Source organism: Pimephales promelas, chromosome 19 (genome assembly GCF_988280905.1).
Source record: "Pimephales promelas chromosome 19, fPimPro1.hap1.1, whole genome shotgun sequence".
Lineage (NCBI taxonomy): Eukaryota > Metazoa > Chordata > Actinopteri > Cypriniformes > Leuciscidae > Pimephales > Pimephales promelas.
Window position 1 is genome coordinate 16,937,095 of NC_142787.1, and position 25,795 is coordinate 16,962,889.

Sequence of the window (25,795 nt, forward strand, 5' to 3'; positions counted from 1 at the left end):
AAATGCCTGAGTACAAAATAAAAATATGCAAGTTCTTACTACCTCTTAGTTTTGCCAGCTGGAGGTTTACAGTGCACTGTAGTGTAAATCTAAGGCATTAGAGAAAATCTTCTGTCTGGTTAAACGTGCTACAGTATAAGATTCATTAATCTTTCATTTGTGAAAATAAGTGAATTTTTCTGGCAAATATGTTTCTTAGACTGAATGGAGTTTTTATTTAAGTGTCATTGAAATATAATTGTTTTGTCTTCTGATATTCAGTAAAAGTATTGCAATATAATGTGGATTGCACAGTAGCTCAACACAGTAGCCCAATATTTGGCCTTGGAAGAATCTACCCAGAAATATTTGAGGGTTTTTTTTTTCTCCAGATTTTGTTCTTCAGAGCAGAGAACAAATCATGAACACATTCACAAAACAAATATTGAGTTGTTGTCGAGTTGTTCATTGGCCTCCCGGTGGTAAAGGGCTGATTATGTCTGGTTTGGGTGTGATGCATGGCCAGATAAGCATCCAAGCGTGCCGATTTGATTTCCATGGTCATTTTAAATGATGGGTCACATGTTCACCTTTTTTCCCATCATGTGTTCAGGTCTCACATTATTTAAACCACTGAAACGGCCAAAATGAATCACTGTACAAGATGCCACGGTTAACATGGAGTGCTGTCACTCTGATGTACTCTGTGTTCGTTTTTCACGACGCATGTGCCTGGAACGTGTCACAAAAATGCACGGGTGACACAACAGCATTCCTCGCGGAATTACAGAAAGAAACTCCACGAAAATACGCTGTTTTGAGTAAGTAGCAAATAATGCCAGACTTTTACTGAAGCATCATTTTTAAACCTCTACTTGAATGGGGGTCATGTTTTCTGGTTGAGCATGCTTTTTATTTTACTCCCACAATCATGAACGTAATTACTGACTGTGACTGTGCTCATGATGGAACTGATATCAGACATTTTCATTTACCAATATTTGAAACATTGTTTAGAATATATTAGATGTGTTTATATGTTATTATTTTATTTTATCTATAATATTTTTATATAATTTAAAATAAAATGTTTGTATTTTTTAAATATATTGATTTTTATATAAATATACAGCACACACACACACACACACACACACACACACACACACACACACACACACTAAACATAACAACAACATTCGATCCTATTTTTTTTTACTATAGGCCTATTTAATATTTTTGAGACTAAACATTTGGTAGGTTGTTCTAGGTGGTTGCTAGGGCATTGCTATGCAGTTATTATTATTATGATTATTATATACATTGTTTTTCATACATTATTGATTGATGGTATTTGAAACTTAAACTATTTATTTTTCATGTCTTATCAAATTTTTATCCATATGTTATCCATATATGTAATAACTTATATGTATATAAACATAGCATGGTGTGATTGCGTTTCATTTCCTCTGTCCTGCTTGACTTGTTGTAGTGTATGATGCGTTTGGTAAGATAGGCAGTGATGTTGAGGGAGGGAACGTGAACAGACCTGGATCTCAGAGAGAGTGTCTGTCCGTGGAGGGCCCCGAGTTCAGGGGACAGTACTGCCAGGTGTTCCTCAAACAGGTACGGGTACACTCACACAAACAATAGGTACACATCAATCCACAAAGAAAAAATATTTTATAATATTGGATATTTTTACAATAAGTATGTTATGTATCATTCTAGTGTGATTAAACAACCCGGCGCTGGAATGGAGATGAAAGAATGATTGTTGGTGATATTTTTCTGTTGTGCAGGACAGGGTGGAGTACTTTGTAGGTGTTTGTGTTCCAGACTCATGTACAGAATCAGACGTCCAGACGCTAGTGGTTTATGGTGAGTAAAATCATTGTGTCTGATGTACACAAAACAATTATGCCACCCATAAAATTTCTTTTTTCATTGCATTAGACAAACAGTGAACCATGTGTAATTTATTTGAAAGCAAGATGCAAAAAAATATAGATTTACCATGGTTCTTTATAATTTTTGTGTGGGGCATATACAGTATGTACACCTGTCTACATTTGTGTGTTTGTTTCTGCAGAGGCATTTGAACAGAAACATGTCTCTTTGCTTCCTTCTGTGCCTTCAATCTTGATTTCGGATTCCACATTGAACATATTTACGACTCAATGCCTCAGTGATTCCCCCAATACTGACCTGTCTGCTGTAGTCTGCCTGTGAGTAACACACACTCACTGTATGCAACCAAATGTGCCAAATGTGTGGGTTCAAGCTTAATTGGTGTTTTATTAAACAGGCACACATGATTATGTTATTCCTAGTTTGCTCCTTTTACATAATCATTTATTTATTTATTTATTTTACTTTTTAGAAGTAGCTTTTTCATTTGACTTTCAATACTTGCACATGTATGGAGCACCTAAAGGGGAAAAACAAACATTTTTGAACATTTTAAAACTTTTGCTTTTCCGCAAGAAACTTCGCATTCTCTTTAAAAAAAAGTTTGTTTCTACAAAAAACATTGCACAGTTTTACTAAGAGTCTAAGACTGCAAAATATTTGCGACAGAATGCAAAAGCATTGATGCATTCCATTTCCTCCCATCTCATATTTTTTTCCACCACCATGTCCCTTTTAGAGGTTCTGCACATGTGCCCCATATGCTAGAGTGTTGTGTCTGTGATTTCAAGGTATTTTTAGACTTTTTTTAACGATTGATAAGGTGTTCTGGGTGGTTGCTTAGAAGTTACTATGCAGTTTCTAAGGCACTTTGAGACTTTTATGCAGTTGCTAGGGTATTCCGGGCAGTTGTTAGGGCATTCCTATGATATTTTGAGATTTTATGCGGCTGCCTGGATTTCATGGGTTGTTGCTAAGGCATTGCAATGCAGTAAGGTGTTTTGAAACTTTAGACATTTGCTAGGTTCTTCTGGTGGTTTCCATGGCGTTGCTAGGTAGATGATAGGGTGGTCTGGTCAGTTGTTATGGAATTGCTATGCAGAGACTTGGGTGATTTGAGACTTGGTTGTAATGTTGTTCTGCGTGGTTGTTGCTAGGGCATAGGTATTGTTGGTGATTGCTAAGCTGTGTGTTTTGAGACTTTATATAGTTGTTCTGTGTGGTTGATAGGGTGTTGCTATGCAGTTGCTAAGGTGTTTTGAGAGTTCATGTGGTTGTTCTGGGTGTTTGATAAAGTGTTGGTCGTTTTGGGTGTTTGCTATGTTGTTGCTTGATAGATGCTAGGTTGTTCTGGGTGGTTCCTAGGGCATTGCTATGAAGTAGCTAAGGTGTTTTAATACTATAAAGTTGCCAGGTTGTTATGGGTAGTTGCTTGGACATTGCTACGGAAATGCTAGGTTCCAGTTGGTTAGGTGTTTTTGAGACTATACAGCTACATTGATCTGGTGTTTGCTAGGGTGTTGCTTGGTAGAACATAAGGGAATTCTGGGTGGTTATTAGGTAAATTGCTATGCAGTTACTTAGGTGTTTTGAGACTTTTGATGCAGTTGTTCTGGGTGGATGCGAATGCAAATAAGGATGTTTTTCTTGGAGCAAAAACATCAACAAGTGTGTAAGATTTGTTTTTGTGTGTGTGTCTCAGGTTTGTTTGCTGTGCATTATTGGCACTCCCTCTCATAGCTTCCATCTACGTGGCGTTAATAAAAAGGAAGAGAAAGAGAGAGGTGAGGCCAGCGGTGGGTTTTGCTCAAACCTCAAACACCAACCAATATGGCGCTGTCTTGACTAATGGCTCGGCCAATCAGAGTAAAGCATGCAGTGATGCCCCTGATGCCTCACAAACGAGAAATCAAAATGCAGAAAATGTCCAGCAGGGCAAGTACACACACAAAGACATACAGATACTCTTTTTAGCATTTATAGAAAGTGTGACTGTACTGATTTTACTAATTTTAATGGATTATTTTTTTTTCACATTTCATGCTCTTTCTTCGCATTATTTCCCCCTCTTCTATCCTCATATTTTCTTTTCTCAGTGGTGTTATCATGCCTTCAAGCGCTCTCTGTGCAGAACAATAGTCAGGGGGTGCTCGCCATGGAAAGCTCTGGAAGCAGTTATTCCTCTCTGAATGGCATCCGTATCCTCAGTCTACTCTGGATCATCTCAGGACACACCATGCAGCTCAGTGCCTGGAGTAACCTGGGTGAGAGTGAGGGGGAGATGTCCGTATCCATGACTATCACCGTCACCGTATCCATGACTTTAACTATGAATTGAGAGATAAGTGTTATTTGTGTCTTTCACCTGATTTCATCAGTTTCACTTGATTTGTTTCCATGTAGATAATGATAAGAGGTGGAAAGAGATGGTAGAGAAGAACCCTTTGTATGTCTTGGCCTTCAGTGGGCCAGTGTATCTTGCGGTTGACTCTTTTCTGCTGCTGGGGTAAGACCATCTTAGCAATAGAGCGCAACAGTTGGGTTCCAGAAGTAAACAAATTATTTTTAAAGGGGTGGTTTACTGCTTTTTTTCTTTGCATGATTGTGTTTATGGGGCGCAATGTAACATGTATTCGTGGCTTTTCTTTTTTAAAAAGTCTAAAATTTCACCTTTTTTGTAAACCACTTTCTCTGTCATTTGAACGACTGGTTTACATCCTGAGTCTATGAAACCACTCCCTCAGAAACAGGCAGTGGGCTCAGATTGCTTAGTTTGGGCCGGTGTGTTGAGATTGGCTAAACTGTGTAGTGCACTTTTTCCGGAAATTTCACGCCTTACGGGCGAAAGTTGCATGTGCTCCAGTCAAATGTAAATAATGGTGTCGAAACTGCAGTATCAGAGCCAGAATCAGACCCAGAAAACTGCGATGAAGAGAGTCAAGCAGAACCTCCCCAAACACGGCTCTTAAAAAACGCAAAACTTTTTTCATTATTATTATTCTATTCTATTATTATATAAGAATTTCGATACTTTGTTACTTGAAAATGCTACTGCTGCTTGTTAGCTTTTGAGATATGTTTTTCTCCTGATTAAACATTTAATATAACTGAATAAAGCACAAAATAGCATAGTGGCTATAAAGCCAGAAACTAGAACATTACGTCCGAAATACATTTACAATTATTAAGTCTTACTTACAGGTTGTGGCCCAACAACTGCTGCCTCTGGTTTTAAAGTTGGAACTGCTTCATGTTTTAGTAACAGTTTCTTGTTGAATCCGGCATTGAATTTTTGGAGATTCTGGAAGCTGATTTCGTAAAATGCGCAGCACAGAGAGCTAAATTACGATTAAATTACGATTGTAATTTTCAGGAACATAATCAAACATAAATTTTATCCATTGTTGACGAACTACAACGTCCGTGGGAAACCCGAACACGGAAGACCTGACTGGTGGGTGGGGTTGATGCAAATGTATGGGTTAGTGACGTCTAAAACCCGTTGTAGTCCCATTTGAGTCGTTTTTGTAGGCATTAAACTTCCTGATTTTTAAAAGACGATATCTCTGCTTACACTGAACTTTCAGCACTGCAAATTTGCAGATAATGTTCATGCACCAACAGCAATATTAAACACTATTTAAAATGAAAAAAGGGAAATCACAATCAACCATCAAACATTAAGACAGCCTTACTGTGAGCCAACAAGGTTGTTGACCGATGGTATTTGCTTCTGTTGAAGCCATTAGACTGCATTATATACTTTGAAATTCCTATGGGAGAAATGAAAAATACTTTCGCTACTGAAAAAAATGGGCGGTTGAACTAGCTCATATGTCATATTAGACAAAAATATGAAACATTGTCAAGTGTCAAGTCTTAGCCAGGAGAAATCAAAGCAATCCGGATAAAAGGCAATCTATGATCACCACAGTACTATCATTCGCCTTCACCTGTTGGCTATTCATAAAAAAAAATATAATAAAATGGCTCTGTTTATAATAAAGTGTCAGTCTTTAAAGACTCTAATGATATGCTATTTTTTAAGCCACATGGCATTTAGTGGTTTTTATGATTCATAAACTTTGACTAACGTTTTATGGGGTCATTTAACAAAACACCATTTTCAACTAAAAACTTTGTAACTTTTGTTTTTGTCATTCATTTACACTATAATGGCGATTTGGTGGACTTTGGTGGAGCTTTGAAAAGTTTAGGTTTTACTTCCTAAACTTACTAAATTATGCCTAATTACAAGCAAATAACCATGAACCAAACTCTATATAGAAAGTACATGTAGTAATTAATATTACTCATTACTTATTTGTGTAATAAAGTGTAACCAAAACATAGTTTAACCATGTTGCATGACATAATCTCCAATTTAGAATTACTGGCTTATTAGTATTGACAGTGTGTTGTTTGTTTGGTTGTGGCAGTGGTTTGCTGAGTGCCAAATCACTGCTAAACTCCATCCAGAGGTCAGATGACACTCTCAGCTTCAGTCTGGTGGCTCATTTCCTCTTCAAGCGGTTCAGGCGGTTAGTTTTATCTTCATAGCTTCCAGTCAAGACATAATGTTAGTTCTTCTCCAATTTTATGGGTTGATTTTCTGATAAGTATCTGCCTTAAACATCTCATCTAATTCTTTCCAGGATTCAACCTCTTCACCTCTTCATCGTGTGCCTAAGCATTGGACTCTTCTCCGTCGTTCAGAGAGGGGTCTTCTGGTTCATAGCAGAGGATGAGGTCTTCAGCTGTAAGAAATACTGGTGGTCAAACCTGCTCCTCATCAACAACCTCTTCACCATCACGGATATTGTACGTCTGGGAACCTTTTGGTTGATCTGATCACTTCACTTGTGTAACTGCAGAATATGGTTAAAAGTAAGTGGCATTTTTTTTCAGTGTGCCCCCTGGACGTGGTATCTCTCCATTGACTTCCAGTTCTATGCAACGACACCTTTTCTGATCTTCCTATACAGAATGTAAGTTCAGTCCGTTTGCCTGTATCATAAGTACAGAATTTATCACCACACCACCCTTTATATCTCATCTCATACATGTGGGTGAATTTGATGAAAACACATCGGGGTCATATTTAACCCTGATTGTTTTTTTTTTTCTAGAATCATTACAACAATCAAAAAATATATTTTTATTTTATTTGTAATAAATGTTGATTTTCACTAGATTCTAACAGAGTAAAGGCACAATAAAATAATAAAGTATAATAAAATGCTTAAATTAAAAGCTTACAGCAAAAGGTAGTTGCTAATTATTGTAAATAGTTTAAAATGATACATTTCTTTCCACATACAGTACACTATCGTTCAAAGCCTTGAGGACATTACGATTTTTATTTTTATATTTCAGAAATAAGTCTCATATGCTCACCTATGCTGCATTTAATCGGTCAACTACAGTAAAACTGTAATATTGTTAAATATTACAATTACAAATTACTCTTTTCTATTTTTAAATATTTTTAAATTTTATTCCTGTGATGGAAAGCTGAATTGTCAGCATCATTACTCCAGGCTTCAGTCACATGATACTTCAGAAATCATTCTAATATTCTAATATCTGTACTCATTTGAATAGTTGTGCAATTTGAGAATGCAGTGCAAAAAAAAAATGTACTTTGTTTCTTTAAACAAACCATGATTTCTCATTTCTTTCTTTGGGGTAAAATACAAAATGTTCTCGACAGGTTTTGTGTGATTCACCCATGTAAAGTCTAACACTTTTTTCCACGTCATAATCAACACCTCTTGCTTATTACAGAAACAAAAGTGTGCTTGTTGTTGTGTCGTCGGTTCTCCTAATGCTCTCCAGTGTAACAGGAGGCCTGATCACCGGTTTCCTCCAACTCCCTGTGCACCAGCCAACCACACTGTAAGAGAACTTTTATTTTTTAATGCATCACTAAGAAAATACTCCCAATAAGATGAAATCACACGCAAAGCGGACTTCTGTGGCCTCTAGCTGCTGCCAATGCAATACAGATTCAGAGTCAGTTCAGAGACAATTTATGTATACAGAGACATGCCACTTCCTCAATCCTCAATACAACTATATAGGGAAAACCCGTAATGCCAAAGATGGCGGTTGTATGCACATGCCCCGCCCCTCCCGCTGGAAACATGTAAGCCTATCGAGGTCCCATTGACGCATGCGCACAGTTGATGTTTGCAATAGCGGAGATGAGAACACTTGCGCATGCGTAGTAAACGTATAACCTATGGGGGAAAAGACCTTTTAAACCTTATTTTGGGCCAAAGTCATCAAACTTTTTCAGCGATTTTTATCATTTTTTACTGCTGTTTCTATAGACCATTTTGCAAGATGTAAACAACATTGGTCCAGAAGCACTTCCTGTTTCAGTTTTTTAACACTACATAAAAGCTGGGATAAAATACAACCAACAGAACATATAAAACTGAATCAGAAAGTTAAACAAACATCTTTAAGATGTTTTTTTTACATGTGAAATAAAGAAAACAGTTACAAACTGAAACCGGAAGTGTTTCTGGACCAGTGTTGTTTACATCTTGCAAAATGGTCTATACAAGCAGTTTTTATGTCCATTCACCAGTGAAAGTGCAATTCTGACTCTCTGCCCATTCATTTAGATAGGAAACTGGTCTTGTTATTCCGAAATAGCTGCCCGGAGGCATTGCCAAGATGGCGGCCGAGTGGCATGACTTGCTTAAAAGGACTTTGGTCAGTTTTACCAAGAGTCTGATTTTTGTTCCCATAGTTCTCTTAAAAATTTCCTAATTACTCTCTCTCATGTCTATCAAAGCCGTAACATTTTCATCTTTGAAACACAAATGCAGGTATTTTAAATAAAATCTGAGAGATTTTTGTTGATGTTTTCAGGTGAACTAACCCTTTAAATGTTGCCTATGTTTTAAATTGCAATGTAATTCATTGATATTCTGTACCGGTTGACTTGTTTTCAGGGCCTACGAAAGCTATTTTCAGTATTACTACAACAAACCCTACACAAGATATGGACCATATTTGCTGGGCATTCTTGCTGGAATATACATGACAACCAAGAAAGAGACACTTATAAAACAACAGGCAATGTGTTTAACACTTTTTACTTAGTCACAGTATTCGTTTTTACATCAAAAATGAGTTTTCAGTCACATTACAAATCTTTTTTGTTATGTGACAGTGGCAGGTAGTCATAGGTTGGCTCTGCTCCCTGTCAATCATGGCCGTGTTGGTGGGATTGGCCTATGTGCTGAGAGACGTCCCGCCCTATCCATCCCTTCCCCATGCTGTTTATCAGGGGATGCACCGATCGCTCTGGGCCCTGGCTCTGGTCTGGATCATCCTGGCCTGTGAGGAAGGACACGGGGGTAACAAAAAGAGCTTTGAAAACTCAAAATTGTAGTAAAAACGTTCAGTCAGCCAATCATTGTTGCAAAAAAGCAAACCATAACAGGAGTGGATTTGCATCACCCTAGGGAGTTTATTTCTGTGGTAAAGAGTATCTGATTGTACATCTTACCCATCATTACATGGCAGCTACTAAATAAATTAACATTAACATTGATTTGAATTTAAATAATATTATTTAATTTAGTAAGTTAAGACTACATAGCGATATGAGGCATGAAACCAGCTGTGTAATAATAACAAATCACTTTTACCAAGCACCTATCTGCCAGCTAAATATCTGCATGTTAGTGGTGTCTGTTAAAACATATCTAAATATGTATCTCTCTGTGTGCAGGTTTTGTGGATAAAATCTTGTCTTTAGGCCTGTGGGCTCCCCTGTCTAACATCAGCTTTGCCTGTTATCTGATCCACCCCATTATTATTATACTGTACAATGGCAAACAAGAGACAAGCATGCACTACACAGACTTCAACTTTGTAAGTATTGTCTTATATATTCATTGTTCATGTTAACTAAAGTACTTAACTAACGTTAACAAATAAAACCTTATAGTAAAGTGTTACAATTTTTGAAAGCGGCTCTATGTATAATTCTGAAACCCTGACACCGGTGGCTGTTAAATGAACTGCACCCAGCAACTTATTGCTCGCGCTCGCACTTGTGCACACACTCCATAGTGACGTGAGCAAGTCTTGGCCAAAACTGTGGCGATTCACCGGCATCATTTCGACAGATGATCTTAATTAAAATTACACTGTTATGATAGTTTCCTTTTTATTTTCCCATGCAAACAGTCCTGTGTCTTTCACATAAAAATCAGTCTATAGGCTTTCATTGACAACCTAGGAAGTCTTTTTAAGTTTCAGTACAAGCTGTTTCCACATTGGCAATAAAAAAGCTATAAATAGCCAGCATGAAAATTCTTACGTTCCCTTTAATGTTTTTGAAAGATGTCTCTTCTGCTCACCAAGGCTGCATTTGTGTGATCAAAAAATACAGTCAAAACTGTAATATTGTCAAATATCATTACAATTTAAAATAACCGCTTTCTATTTTAAAATGCAATTTATTCCTGTGATGGCAATGCTGAATTTTCAGCATCATTACTTCTGACTCAGTGTCTCATGATCCTTCAGAAATCATTTTAGTATGCTGATTTGCTGTTCCATAAACTTTATTTTTTATTATTAATGTGTTAAAAAAATATTCGGGATTCTTTGATGTATAGAAAGTTAAAAAGAAATCTTTTACAGCACTGTAGGCTAAATGTCTTTACTGTCACCTTTGATAAAGTCAAATCATGGCGAACTGTTCATTCTCTTTCCGGATGCCATTTTTAATTAGCATTTTGTCTTCTTTTCTCTCGTTTTCTGTCTTTAGTTCTACCTGTTTCTGGGTCATCTGGTGTTGACAGTCTCTATAGGTTACTTGTTAACTGTGCTCATTGAAAAGCCGTATCTTTTCCTGTCGAAACGATAAGCCCTGCTTCATTCCCTCAAAACTGGAAGGTGAAGTGAAGATTTCCATATATTCAAGAGAAAAGAGGAGATTTAATGACAGTATATTTATTCATTTATCACCCTTTACCTCATTTCTTTCTGTGGAAGCTGTAGATTACTGCTTATGAACAGTATTAGAGAGCTTTGGTGTTATTATTTGAATGCATAAAATAAATTATAGCCTATATTGATGTACAGATTTAATAGAATGGTAAAGTTCAATGTTATTGTGTATGTTGTCATTTTTTTTTTTATAATGTAAGACTCATGTAATGTAAGTAAAAATGTACTGTGATGGTACTAGGGTATAATGATGTCATCAGATAGTATCAGCATTAAATATTACAACAGCCATTTTTGAGGTACTTTTTTGTATGCATTATGCATGAAATTATCTTCTCTGCATAATGGAATGAATTCATGCATGAAATGAACAGATGTCATGTATAAAATAAGCTAATGTCGTGCATGACAAACAGGAATATACCTCAAGTGTGAGCAACAAGTGTATAAAACTCTTGACAAGATGTCAACGTCCGAAGGGCAGTTTAGGTGACCAGAGACCACATCTTAATAGTAGGAAGTGAAAGATGATCCAACATTGTAAATAAAATAAATAAATAAATAAAACAAATCAGCCCATTAGTCACTTTAGAAAATAAGGCTTGCAAGACAAAATACTGCATAGCATGCTGCTACCCACCTGAGTGCCAGCCTGCTGTAATCTGTTAAATCACAACATCTGAATCATACAGTATGAAGAAAATCAACATCAAGTGGTCAATCAACTCTTCAAGAGGCCAATTACTGTAGCTATTTGACAGTTTAGAAATTACAGAACTACTTTAAATTTCAAGTTCAAACTCAAAAATGACCTTACCTTAAAGAGCTACTGCACAGTGCCCTATGTACCCTACTGCATAATATATTTTAAAAAAATAGAAAGATAGAAAGTCAAGAAGTAAACTTCAATTCACTGAAAACATCAGTTTTAATCTAATCAATATTTCCAATATTTGTTTGTTAATTTAAACCCTTATAAAAATGTGCATGTTTGATAAAAGAGTTAGATGCAATTGTATTCAGGTAGTATGTTTTTTTGTTTATTGTTTTGTATACAGCTCATTTCGTCAAATGCTGGAGGTCACCCAGGTGTTCTATGTGTACAGAATATTCACACTGTCAACAGCATATCCTGTAGCTGTACTGTATAAAGTATCCTACTACACTACGTAGCAAGCTTATTTGTAGTAGGGCTGCTAAATGAAGCTGTGCAGTAGCCTATGGCTGAATTCGATATCACATCTTCAAGGCGAAAAACAGTGGGCTATGTCACAAAAGCCCATGTCCTAGTTGGCAAAAAGTACTCAGATGACATCTACTTCCGGTGATATTTTGAAGTGTGAATTTGTTGAAACATGCATGGGCCTGCTGTTCGAACAACCGCTCGATACAATCAGGATACAATCGGACTTTTCAAAGTTAAAAGGTACTTGAAAGGTAATTTGAGACTATTGATGATGATAATATACCTTTCTACACTCAGTGAAGGTTTATTCATGTTAGTAACCTAGTTAGGGGGAAAAGGTGCCTGAAGCCTGACATCCATCTTTAAAAGAGTATGCTAATAGAACACCACGTTTACATTTAAAAAAAAATTTATTCGACGATGTGCACATAGTCTTTTCAAGAAAAACATTCCGTTTTAAGGTTATAACATACTGTAAAAATGTACATGATAAACATGTCTACAGCGCCACGTTGTGGATACAATGAGAAATATCATCAGGATCGCCACTATTGGTCATGAGCATAACATGACTCCAACACTAAAGTATGCTTTACTGGCACTGTACTTATGACGTCAGTCTTAATCGTTAGCTATTTGAGAGCTGTGAAGCTGGTTTAGCAGGTGGTCTTATGCACGGAAAGTTATAAATGCATGGTGACTTAATTTGTCAGAATGTTGATACTTCTTAGATGTCTTCCTATTTAATTTTGTGGATGAATTAACATTATGAAAAATTCAAATCAAAGTCATTTAGCCCCTCTGAGTCATTTTGTCCGGACATTTTTTTCATCATAGAGTGCCCTATTTTGAGCCAGCTGTAGCCTGAGAATGAAGTCAAAGGCTGTCCCACTTTCTGTTTTCTGCACCCCTTGGCCTCCTTCAACACCCCACTGTGCACATATATCGTGTAGTGATTCATATGGTGTGGCCTGTGCGACAACACATACTAGTGAAGTTATATTTAACTGACTTTAGAAAGCTGACACTCTGGACGTTTTCCACATCTCCACTCAAGAATGCTTCAGGTTCTGTGCCAGGACTGGATCTGTAAGCATGTGTCTGGATTGGGAATAACAACACAATTAAACACTTAACAAGCTTATTTTCATGACTGATGCCTGGTTTGCACAGAGATGTGTGATTTAGGACTTTAGAGGACATGGGTCATGCTATATTTATGTATGATTTTTTTTTTATATAAATTATTTTTTCAACTGGCCTTATATGATCTCACAAACAACACATAGGCCTACATATGTTCAAATGTTTGAGGTCAGTATTTTCTGTTTTGGAAAAAAAAGTCTCATGTTCGCCAAGGCACATATTATTGAGATGTCAGTGTCACATGATTCCTTAGCAATCATTCTAATATACTTATTTGCTCAAGAAACATTTAAATATTATTTTGAAACTTTGAAAACAGTTGCACTGCTTAATATTTTTTTTTATGAAAACCATGAGACAGTGAGTTCTAAAAGCATTTATTTGAAATATTTTTTTGTAACAACATAAGTCTACACACTTTAATTTGATCAATGAAAAGTATTAATAAAAAACTGTGTAAATATGAAATACGTCCATGAATTAAGATTTATTTATCAGACCTCTTATTAAATCATTTATTATCTTTTATATATTTTTGTCAGTATTTTGTATTTGAAAAGTTGGGTTTTATAATTTAATATTAGTGTAGGAATGTTTTGTAGGGGAAAAATAACCAAGAATAATTTAATTTAATTGATAATCATTAGTTGGTTTGCTAATATTTATTCTCTGTGATCCAGAATCCAGAAAGTATTAACGGATGCTGAAAAATGTAAATGACTTAAGCTCTATTGTATTTTTTCATCATTCTTAAACTAATGATGGGAGATTAACCTTCATTTAATACAAATTTCAAGGCGATTCACTTACTGTATCAACACTCAAGCCCTGTGCAATCTGTTCTCAAAAGCATGTTTCTGAAGTGCTTTAAGTGTGTAGTGATACTCTGTTCTTTGATAAGAATACAAGAGCCCAACATCAGTACTACATGGCGATCATTACAATATGTATATCTATATATGTGTGTGTGTGTGTGTGTGTGTGTGTGTGTGTGTGTGTGTGTGTGTGTGTGTGTGTGTGTGTGTGTGTGTGTGTGTGTGTGTGTGTGTGTGTGTGTGTGTGTGTGCGTATTGTAATGATCGCCATGTAGTACTGATGCTGGGCTCTTGTATTCTTATCAAAGAACAGAGTATATATGAAGAGTTCAGATGCAAAAGCCTCTAAATGCCATTTGAAATTTTCTTCTTTAATGATGATTTTTATCAAACTTGTATATTTAAGTTCAGTAATTTCACTTAAATAACAATTAATAGGTAATTATCATTGCCATTTAAGTGAAATTACTGAACTTAAATATACAAGCTTGATAAAAATCATCATTAAAGAAGAAAATTTCAAATGGCATTTAGAGGCTTTTGCATCTGAACTCTTCATATATAGGCTATAGAATATGTGGTGAACAAAATTATTTGATTTTTTTTTTTTTTTTTCAGGATTATTTGATAAATAGGAAGTTCAAAAGAACAGCATTTTTCTGAAAAGGCATTTCAGTAACATTATCACTACCTTTCATTTGCATCCAAAATGTGAAATTTTTTTTGCATTCACATTTTGGATGCAAATGAAAATGTATATCAGTACCCATAGTAAGTTTCAAAGATCTAATACCATCAGCATACCATGATGTCAGAAAACAGTTTTATATGCCCATAACATTCTATTTTGAAGTGACTGTGAAGACATTGCAGCCTCCAAGAAAACAAATTAAAGATGTCCAAGTCTTCATATCAGTGTGTGTGTGTGTGTGTGTGTGTGTGTGTGTGCGTGTGTGTGCGTGTGTGTGCGTGTGTGTGTGTGTGTGTGCGTGCGTGCGTGTGTGTGTGTGTGTGTGTGTGTGTTTCCCTTTTGAGTTTGCTTTTAGGCTATACCTTGACTTATACTGACAGAAAGGTTTAAGTATATTTTGCCTACTTGTACCTATCTTTTGATCGCGATATAGGCCTACTTTAAAAGTAGCCTATAGTTAAGTATTCTAAGTATACTTGGCTGTTATAGTTGTGTTTAATCTTTTGATTGGGCAGCCTATTAAATTCCCTTTTCACATAGTTTACATAATGTCTTATAAACTTATATTATTTAAAAATATTGATTAAAAAAGGCAACAGAAATGAGTATCTGAATTTTTGTGTAGGCTAGTCCACTGGTAGTGTACTTCAAAATTTACTTCACTGTTATACGGTAGGGGGCGCTATTACACACCTTTACTGAAAAAACAAACACAGGAGAAGAAGAAGCTGAAAAAAGTGATAGAAGTTTGCTCAAACAAATGATCATCAGCAATAAACAGCATATAAATCAAAACTGCCTTATGTTACCGAATGAAATGTCAACCCAGGACGAGCGACTGTTAAGCTTTGGGGTGTTGATGGACTCGATCTGATCTGTTTGATCATTCTGAATGCCATCCGATTCTGGACAGTGGATGTTAAAAGATGTCTGTGTCTCATTTGACATTGTTATTTGTACACTCTGTGACTATACAAATCACAACATAAATAGGAAAACATTTGCGTTATTTTGCCACTCATTTGGATTAGTATGAAAGCTGCAACCATTCACATCCAGTCTTTGTGCTAAGCTAGGCTAGCGGTGGGTGCGTCAAACAGACTTATAGCACGCACGGAAATGAAAAAGGTATGTATGGACTTATCTAACTCTGGGGGATAAGGTGAATAGGCTAAAGTCCCAAAAAGTCGGAGTGTTCCTTTAAGAGTTTACTACAGTTACACTTACAGTACGGACAGGTATCTGACGTGAAACCCCTGTAAACACACACTGGAATCTGATGCGCATGTACAGTTAGGACAGGTATCTGACTTGAAACCCCTGTAAACACACACAGGTATCTGATGCGCATGTAGTTAGGACAGGTATCTGACGTGAAACCCCTGTAAACACACACCGGTATCTGATGCGCATGTACAGTTAGGACAGGTATCTGACGTGAAACCCCTGTAAACACACACAGGTATCTGATGCGCATGTAGTTAGGACAGGTATCTGACTTGAAACCCCTGTAAACACACACAGGTATCTGATGCGCATGTACAGTTAGGACAGGTATCTGACGTGAAACCCATGTAAACACACACCGGTATCTGATGCGCATGTACAGTTAGGACAGGTATCTGACGTGAAACCCCTGTAAACACACACCGGTATCTGATGCGCATGTACAGTTAGGACAGGTATCTGACGTGAAACCCCTGTAAACACACACCGGTATCTGATGCGCATGTACAGATAGGACAGGTATCTGGCGTGAAACCCCTGTAAACACACACAGGTATCTGATGCGCATGTACAGTTAGGACAGGTATCTGGCGTGAAACCCCTGTAAACACACACCGGTATCTGATGCGCATGTACAGTTAGGACAGGTATCTGACGTGAAACCCCTGTAAACACACACCGGTATCTGATGCGCATGTACAGTTAGGACAGGTATCTGACGTGAAACCCCTGTAAACACACACCGGTATCTGATGCGCATGTACAGTTAGGACAGGTATCTGGCGTGAAACCCCTGTAAACACACACAGGTATCTGATGCGCATGTACAGTTAGGACAGGTATATGGCGTGAAACCCCTGTAAACACACACCGGTATCTGATGCGCATGTACAGTTAGGACAGGTATCTGACGTGAAACCCCTGTAAACACACACAGGTATCTGATGCGCATGTACAGTTAGGACAGGTATCTGACGTGAAACCCCTGTAAACACACACCGGTATCTGATGCGCATGTACAGTTAGGACAGGTATCTGACGTGAAACCACTGTAAACACACACCGGTATCTGATGCGCATGTACAGTTAGGACAGGTATCTGACGTGAAACCCCTGTAAACACACACCGGTATCTGATGCGCATGTACAGTTAGGACAGGTATCTGACGTGAAACCCCTGTAAACACACACACAGGCATCTGATGCGCATGTACAGTTAGGACAGGTATCTGACGTGAAACCCCTGTAAACACACACAGGTATCTGATGCGCATGTACAGTTAGGACAGGTATCTGACGTGAAACCCCTGTAAACACACACACAGGCATCTGATGCGCATGTACAGTTAGGACAGGTATCTGACGTGAAACCCCTGTAAACACACACAGGTATCTGATGCGCATGTACAGTTAGGACAGGTATCTGGCGTGAAACCCCTGTAAACACACACAGGTATCTGATGCGCATGTACAGTTAGGACAGGTATCTGACGTGAAACCCCTGTAAACACACACACAGGCATCTGATGCGCATGTACAGTTAGGACAGGTATCTGACGTGAAACCCCTGTAAACACACACCGGTATCTGATGCGCATGTACAGTTAGGACAGGTATCTGACGTGAAACCCCTGTAAACACACACCGGTATCTGATGCGCATGTACAGTTAGGACAGGTATCTCGCGTGAAACCCCTGTAAACACACACAGGTATCTGATGCGCATGTACAGTTAGGACAGGTATCTCGCGTGAAACCCCTGTAAACACACACAGGTATCTGATGCGCATGTACAGTTAGGACAGGTATCTCGCGTGAAACCCCTGTAAACACACACCGGTATCTGATGCGCATGTACAGTTAGGACAGGTATCTCGCGTGAAACCCCTGTAAACACACACAGGTATCTGATGCGCATGTACAGTTAGGACAGGTATCTCGCGTGAAACCCCTGTAAACACACACCGGTATCTGATGCGCATGTACAGTTAGGACAGGTATCTCGCGTGAAACCCCTGTAAACACACACAGGTATCTGATGCGCATGTACAGTTAGGACAGGTATCTCGCGTGAAACCCCTGTAAACACACACCGGTATCTGATGCGCATGTACAGTTAGGACAGGTATCTGGCGTGAAACCCCTGTAAACACACACAGGTATCTGATGCGCATGTACAGTTAGGACAGGTATCTGGCGTGAAACCCCTGTAAACACACACAGGCATCTGATGCGCATGTACAGTTAGGACAGGTATCTGGCGTGAAACCCCTGTAAACACACACCGGTATCTGATGCGCATGTACAGTTAGGACAGGTATCTGACGTGAAACCCCTGTAAACACACACAGGTATCTGATGCGCATGTACAGTTAGGACAGGTATCTGACGTGAAACCCCTGTAAACACACACCGGTATCTGATGCGCATGTACAGTTAGGACAGGTATCTCGCGTGAAACCCCTGTAAACACACACAGGTATCTGATGCGCATGTACAGTTAGGACAGGTATCTCGCGTGAAACCCCTGTAAACACACACCGGTATCTGATGCGCATGTACAGTTAGGACAGGTATCTGGCGTGAAACCCCTGTAAACACACACAGGCATCTGATGCGCATGTACAGTTAGGACAGGTATCTGACGTGAAACCCCTGTAAACACACACCGGTATCTGATGCGCATGTACAGTTAGGACAGGTATCTGGCGTGAAACCCCTGTAAACACACACAGGCATCTGATGCGCATGTACAGTTAGGACAGGTATCTGACGTGAAACCCCTGTAAACACACACACAGGTATCTGATGCGCATGTACAGTTAGGACAGGTATCTCGCGTGAAACCCCTGTAAACACACACCGGTATCTGATGCGCATGTACAGTTAGGACAGGTATCTGGCGTGAAACCCCTGTAAACACACACAGGCATCTGATGCGCATGTACAGTTAGGACAGGTATCTGGCGTGAAACCCCTGTAAACACACACAGGCATCTGATGCGCATGTACAGTTAGGACAGGTATCTGGCGTGAAACCCCTGTAAACACACACAGGCATCTGATGCGCATGTACAGTTAGGACAGGTATCTCGCGTGAAACCCCTGTAAACACACACACAGGTATCTGATGCGCATGTACAGTTAGGACAGGTATCTCGCGTGAAACCCCTGTAAACACACACACAGGTATCTGATGCGCATGTACAGTTAGGACAGGTATCTCGCGTGAAACCCCTGTAAACACACACCGGTATCTGATGCGCATGTACAGTTAGGACAGGTATCTGGCGTGAAACCCCTGTAAACACACACAGGCATCTGATGCGCATGTACAGTTAGGACAGGTATCTGGCGTGAAACCCCTGTAAACACACACAGGTATCTGATGCGCATGTACAGTTAGGACAGGTATCTGACGTGAAACCCCTGTAAACACACACCGGTATCTGATGCGCATGTACAGTTAGGACAGGTATCTGACGTGAAACCCCTGTAAACACACACAGGTATCTGATGCGCATGTACAGTTAGGACAGGTATCTGGCGTGAAACCCCTGTAAACACACACAGGTATCTGATGCGCATGTACAGTTAGGACAGGTATCTGACGTGAAACCCCTGTAAACACACACACAGGTATCTGATGCGCATGTACAGTTAGGACAGGTATCTGACGTGAAACCCCTGTAAACACACACAGGTATCTGATGCGCATGTACAGTTAGGACAGGTATCTGACGTGAAACCCCTGTAAACACACACACAGGCATCTGATGCGCATGTACAGTTAGGACAGGTATCTGACGTGAAACCCCTGTAAACACACACAGGTATCTGATGCGCATGTACAGTTAGGACAGGTATCTGGCGTGAAACCCCTGTAAACACACACAGGTATCTGATGCGCATGTACAGTTAGGACAGGTATCTGACGTGAAACCCCTGTAAACACACACACAGGCATCTGATGCGCATGTACAGTTAGGACAGGTATCTGACGTGAAACCCCTGTAAACACACACCGGTATCTGATGCGCATGTACAGTTAGGACAGGTATCTGACGTGAAACCCCTGTAAACACACACCGGTATCTGATGCGCATGTACAGTTAGGACAGGTATCTGACGTGAAACCCCTGTAAACACACACACAGGCATCTGATGCGCATGTACAGTTAGGACAGGTATCTGACGTGAAACCCCTGTAAACACACACAGGTATCTGATGCGCATGTACAGTTAGGACAGGTATCTGACGTGAAACCCCTGTAAACACACACACAGGTATCTGATGCGCATGTACAGTTAGGACAGGTATCTGACGTGAAACCCCTGTAAACACACACCGGTATCTGATGCGCATGTACAGTTAGGACAGGTATCTCGCGTGAAACCCCTGTAAACACACACAGGTATCTGATGCGCATGTACAGTTAGGACAGGTATCTCGCGTGAAACCCCTGTAAACACACACCGGTATCTGATGCGCATGTACAGTTAGGACAGGTATCTTAGCGTGAAACCCCTGTAAACACACACAGGCATCTGATGCGCATGTACAGTTAGGACAGGTATCTGACGTGAAACCCCTGTAAACACACACACAGGTATCTGATGCGCATGTACAGTTAGGACAGGTATCTGGCGTGAAACCCCTGTAAACACACACACAGGTATCTGATGCACATGTACAGTTAGGACAGGTATCTCGCGTGAAACCCCTGTAAACACACACCGGTATCTGATGCGCATGTACAGTTAGGACAGGTATCTGGCGTGAAACCCCTGTAAACACACACAGGTATCTGATGCGCATGTACAGTTAGGACAGGTATCTGACGTGAAACCCCTGTAAACACACACAGGTATCTGATGCGCATGTACAGTTAGGACAGGTATATGGCGTGAAACCCCTGTAAACAAACACCGGTATCTGATGCGCATGTACAGTTAGGACAGGTATCTCGCGTGAAACCCCTGTAAACACACACAGGTATCTGATGCGCATGTACAGTTAGGACAGGTATCTCGCGTGAAACCCCTGTAAACACACACAGGTATCTGATGCGCATGTACAGTTAGGACAGGTATCTCGCGTGAAACCCCTGTAAACACACACAGGTATCTGATGCGCATGTACAGTTAGGACAGGTATCTCGCGTGAAACCCCTGTAAACACACACCGGTATCTGATGCGCATGTACAGTTAGGACAGGTATCTGGCGTGAAACCCCTGTAAACACACACAGGCATCTGATGCGCATGTACAGTTAGGACAGGTATGTGGCGTGAAACCCCTGTAAACACACACCGGTATCTGATGCGCATGTACAGTTAGGACAGGTATCTCGCGTGAAACCCCTGTAAACACACACCGGTATCTGATGCGCATGTACAGTTAGGACAGGTATCTCGCGTGAAACCCCTGTAAACACACACAGGCATCTGATGCGCATGTACAGTTAGGACAGGTATCTGGCGTGAAACCCCTGTAAACACACACAGGTATCTGATGCGCATGTACAGTTAGGACAGGTATGTGGCGTGAAACCCCTGTAAACACACACCGGTATCTGATGCGCATGTACAGTTAGGACAGGTATCTCGCGTGAAACCCCTGTAAACACACACCGGTATCTGATGCGCATGTACAGTTAGGACAGGTATCTGACGTGAAACCCCTGTAAACACACACCGGTATCTGATGCGCATGTACAGTTAGGACAGGTATCTCGCGTGAAACCCCTGTAAACACACACAGGCATCTGATGCGCATGTACAGTTAGGACAGGTATCTGGCGTGAAACCCCTGTAAACACACACAGGTATCTGATGCGCATGTACAGTTAGGACAGGTATGTGGCGTGAAACCCCTGTAAACACACACCGGTATCTGATGCGCATGTACAGTTAGGACAGGTATCTGACGTGAAACCCCTGTAAACACACACAGGTATCTGATGCGCATGTACAGTTAGGACAGGTATCTGGCGTGAAACCCCTGTAAACACACACAGGTATCTGATGCGCATGTACAGTTAGGACAGGTATATGGCGTGAAACCCCTGTAAACACACACCGGTATCTGATGCGCATGTACAGTTAGGACAGGTATCTGACGTGAAACCCCTGTAAACACACACCGGTATCTGATGCGCATGTACAGTTAGGACAGGTATCTGACGTGAAACCCCTGTAAACACACACAGGTATCTGATGCGCATGTACAGTTAGGACAGGTATCTGACGTGAAACCCCTGTAAACACACACCGGTATCTGATGCGCATGTACAGTTAGGACAGGTATCTGACGTGAAACCCCTGTAAACACACACAGGTATCTGATGCGCATGTACAGTTAGGACAGGTATCTCGCGTGAAACCCCTGTAAACACACACAGGCATCTGATGCGCATGTACAGTTAGGACAGGTATCTGACGTGAAACCCCTGTAAACACACACCGGTATCTGATGCGCATGTACAGTTAGGACAGGTATCTGGCGTGAAACCCCTGTAAACACACACAGGTATCTGATGCGCATGTACAGTTAGGACAGGTATCTGACGTGAAACCCCTGTAAACACACACAGGTATCTGATGCGCATGTACAGTTAGGACAGGTATCTGGCGTGAAACCCCTGTAAACACACACAGGCATCTGATGCGCATGTACAGTTAGGACAGGTATCTGACGTGAAACCCCTGTAAACACACACAGGCATCTGATGCGCATGTACAGTTAGGACAGGTATCTCGCGTGAAACCCCTGTAAACACACACAGGTATCTGATGCGCATGTACAGTTAGGACAGGTATCTGGCGTGAAACCCCTGTAAACACACACAGGTATCTGATGCGCATGTACAGTTAGGAAAGGTATCTGGCGTGAAACCCCTGTAAACACACACCGGTATCTGATGCGCATGTACAGTTAGGACAGGTATCTGGCGTGAAACCCCTGTAAACACACACAGGCATCTGATGCGCATGTACAGTTAGGACAGGTATCTGACGTGAAACCCCTGTAAACACACACAGGCATCTGATGCGCATGTACAGTTAGGACAGGTATCTCGCGTGAAACCCCTGTAAACACACACAGGTATCTGATGCGCATGTACAGTTAGGACAGGTATCTGGCGTGAAACCCCTGTAAACACACACAGGTATCTGATGCGCATGTACAGTTAGGAAAGGTATCTGGCGTGAAACCCCTGTAAACACACACCGGTATCTGATGCGCATGTACAGTTAGGAGTACACGTAAACATATAGGCTACTGAAAGTGGGGCAATTTAGTCCCAAGCAGTATTGAAATAGGACACTTACAAGTTTACTACTGGGCTACATTGACATTAGTATACTCACTATGTAAAGTACTTGAACATTGCTGAAGTATACTTCATAAAATGAACTTGAAGTATACTTCTTTTTTTGTAAGGGTTGTTAATCTGTCTGACCCGTATCTGCCCAGCAACTGTTCAGACACACACTAACACACACTTCATCAACATGGCTTGTTAAACAAACAGGAATGACCGTGCTGAGTTTAAGCCTGTCCACACCTTTTCCTGTACAACACAATGCTGTCAGTGTCCAGCTCATAAATTTATCAGAAAATAATACACCTCACACATTAAGTAATATATATGATGTAACAGTTTGTTTACCCAGGACTGTATGCCGTCAACCTCTCTGAGCTATGAGTTGTTTCTCTTCTGGACTAAGGTGAGAAGTAATGTCTCTTTTTGTAACAAATGTGACCGTTCCAGTAATTGTGTAATGATAGCAATGTGAAAGAAATATTTGTGTATCTATTTTTTTTTTCATTTAAAAATAACCCATCACTAAAAATCCATTTTTGCACAACGTCACATATCTATTTTTACAGAAAGATATGTTGTGATCTTTTATGTAATGTAATGCCAATCCTCTGCTCGACTGTTTATGAGAGACGTCTGCATTCTTAGACTTGTGTGTTTGTTTTAAGAGGTGTCCCAAGTGAGGCCCAATGGGGAACTAAGGTCACACCAGTTGACCTGTAGATGTGAGGTGTGTGTGTGCGTGTGAGTGTGCATTGTCCATAACCCTGTCTGAGTCAAGGGTTTACTTACACCCTCTTTTTTTTTTTTTTTTTTGGTTTGCAGTAGGACACTGAAGGATTAAAGATGTCCCACAGAGATCAGTCGCAACACATTCTGAAGACTGAAACCTCAGCATGATTTTAACAGCCTGCAAAGCTTAAAGGTTTCTCGACCTGCGCCAACCCTAAGCTGGAGTATGTGGGTTAAATTTGTTGCATCCAGAGACACACTTGTAAATTGAGGGAGATATGACATGACAATGAAACCTGAAAACAAATGAATTGTCATTCCAAGTGAACCCCAATTTTGCAAGAACATTTGCATGCAAATTTATAAACCATCCTCCACATAATAACATTATAGTTAGTTTCTCATTAATGCCATTGTATGAATTCAAAAGACTTGGAATATAGCACACAAGTTGTATGGACTACATTTATAATACTTTATGGTGCTTTTGCATCAAACCTCTATTTATATAATGCTTTATGCAGATTGTTTCAAAGCAGCTTTACTGTGATAAACAGGAAAATAATGATCAATGACACAAACAGAATTCAATTCGGCTGTTAATAACAAGAAAGAGCATGCAGCTTGTTGACAGCTTCTTGAATCAGTTCAGGTGTTGAGACAGAGAGAGAAAGTTTCCATAACTGTGTTCCTCCTATCAAATGCACCTGTTGGAAAGTCCACCTCACATTACAGATGTGTTTGCCGGAGAGAGAGAGAGAGCGAGCGAGCATTTGAATAGGAGGATAAGGTGATGGATATTAGGGTGTCCAAGGAATGAATGAAGCACTTCTGAGAACCACGCAATCTTCTCCCTCTGCGTCAGAGCTCATAGATCAGATCCTCCCTGTGGAGCTTTAAACATTTCTTACATAGAATCCCTCAACACCGATGCAGGATAAAGACTCGGCCAAACGCCTCTGAGAGGCATTAAAATACCTTTCAATGTCAAATTCCCCTCCACTGTTCTGACAGTAATAATCTCATTCTGGCTCCACAGATGAAAACACCTCGGAGATCCTTCTCCATGATGTTTGTCAACTCTGATTATCGAAAGGCAGGTAAATATAGCAGTGAAGTGATAAACCGTCTAGCATGGCACATGTCTCTGCTATCAGGTGACCAACTTCGAACTAAGGGGGATGTTGACTAAAAATAAACCCTCTCCCCAAGACCCGTCAGCTTTACGTGAACCTCATATTCTCCAGACCGACATCACTGTTCAGTATAATTGGCCATTTGGATTTGTTTTTAGGTAGTGGGATTTTGTCACTGGGATTTTCTCTGTTCGGATAAACAGCTTCTGTAGTGAATGCAGGGAACTAATGCCGAGAGCTGCCTGCTTTAAGAGTGAGATTTTTTGGATGGTCTCTCATGACTGATGTGTCTTAATTAAGGTAATGGACTCTTAAAGGTTGTGAGGTTTTAAGTCTTTAACTTTTATTATCACATCATTTTTGTATTTTTATTGATATATTATAATTAATTACACTCAATACACTCGTTTATAGTGATGTTTTCTGCCACAGTGCACTTTTCATATTCTAACAAGACATTTATTTTTAAAGGTCGCTTTTTCTTAAGATTAGTATGTACGCAAAACTTTTTGATGTTGTTGTTTTGCATGCGCATTAAATTTGAGTCATTAAACACTTTTAAGAGTCAGGTGTGTATTATAAATAATAATTGACCTCATTTATTTATGTTTTGCGTTATTTCTTCATAAGTCTTGCATCTGATTGAAGTGCATGATGAC

General features: G+C 39.8%; 1 protein-coding gene across 1 annotated transcript; it reads left to right on the forward strand.

The window, feature by feature from the left end:
* Positions 1 to 623: 623 nt before the first annotated feature.
* Positions 624 to 11,159, forward strand: oacyl (O-acyltransferase like). The gene is made up of 15 exons (XM_089123695.1): positions 624 to 800; positions 1,475 to 1,608; positions 1,785 to 1,863; positions 2,075 to 2,210; positions 3,596 to 3,831; positions 3,981 to 4,157; positions 4,297 to 4,399; positions 6,333 to 6,434; positions 6,549 to 6,714; positions 6,802 to 6,881; positions 7,681 to 7,791; positions 8,862 to 8,985; positions 9,083 to 9,269; positions 9,647 to 9,789; positions 10,694 to 11,159. Exons 1-15 carry the CDS (start codon positions 644 to 646, stop codon positions 10,790 to 10,792), a joined length of 2,034 nt encoding a protein of 677 aa, XP_088979821.1. The 5' UTR covers positions 624 to 643; the 3' UTR covers positions 10,793 to 11,159.
* Positions 11,160 to 25,795: the final 14,636 nt, after the last annotated feature.

Coding starts and splice junctions, on each gene's coding strand:
- oacyl (XM_089123695.1), top strand. CDS start 644: ATGCCACGGTTAACATGGAGTGCTGTCACTCTGATGTACTCTGTGTTC. Junction 1,864..2,074: donor CCAGACGCTAGTGGTTTATG/GTGAGTAAAATC, acceptor TTGTTTCTGCAG/AGGCATTTGAACAGAAACAT. Junction 3,832..3,980: donor AGAAAATGTCCAGCAGGGCA/AGTACACACACA, acceptor CCTCATATTTTC/TTTTCTCAGTGGTGTTATCA.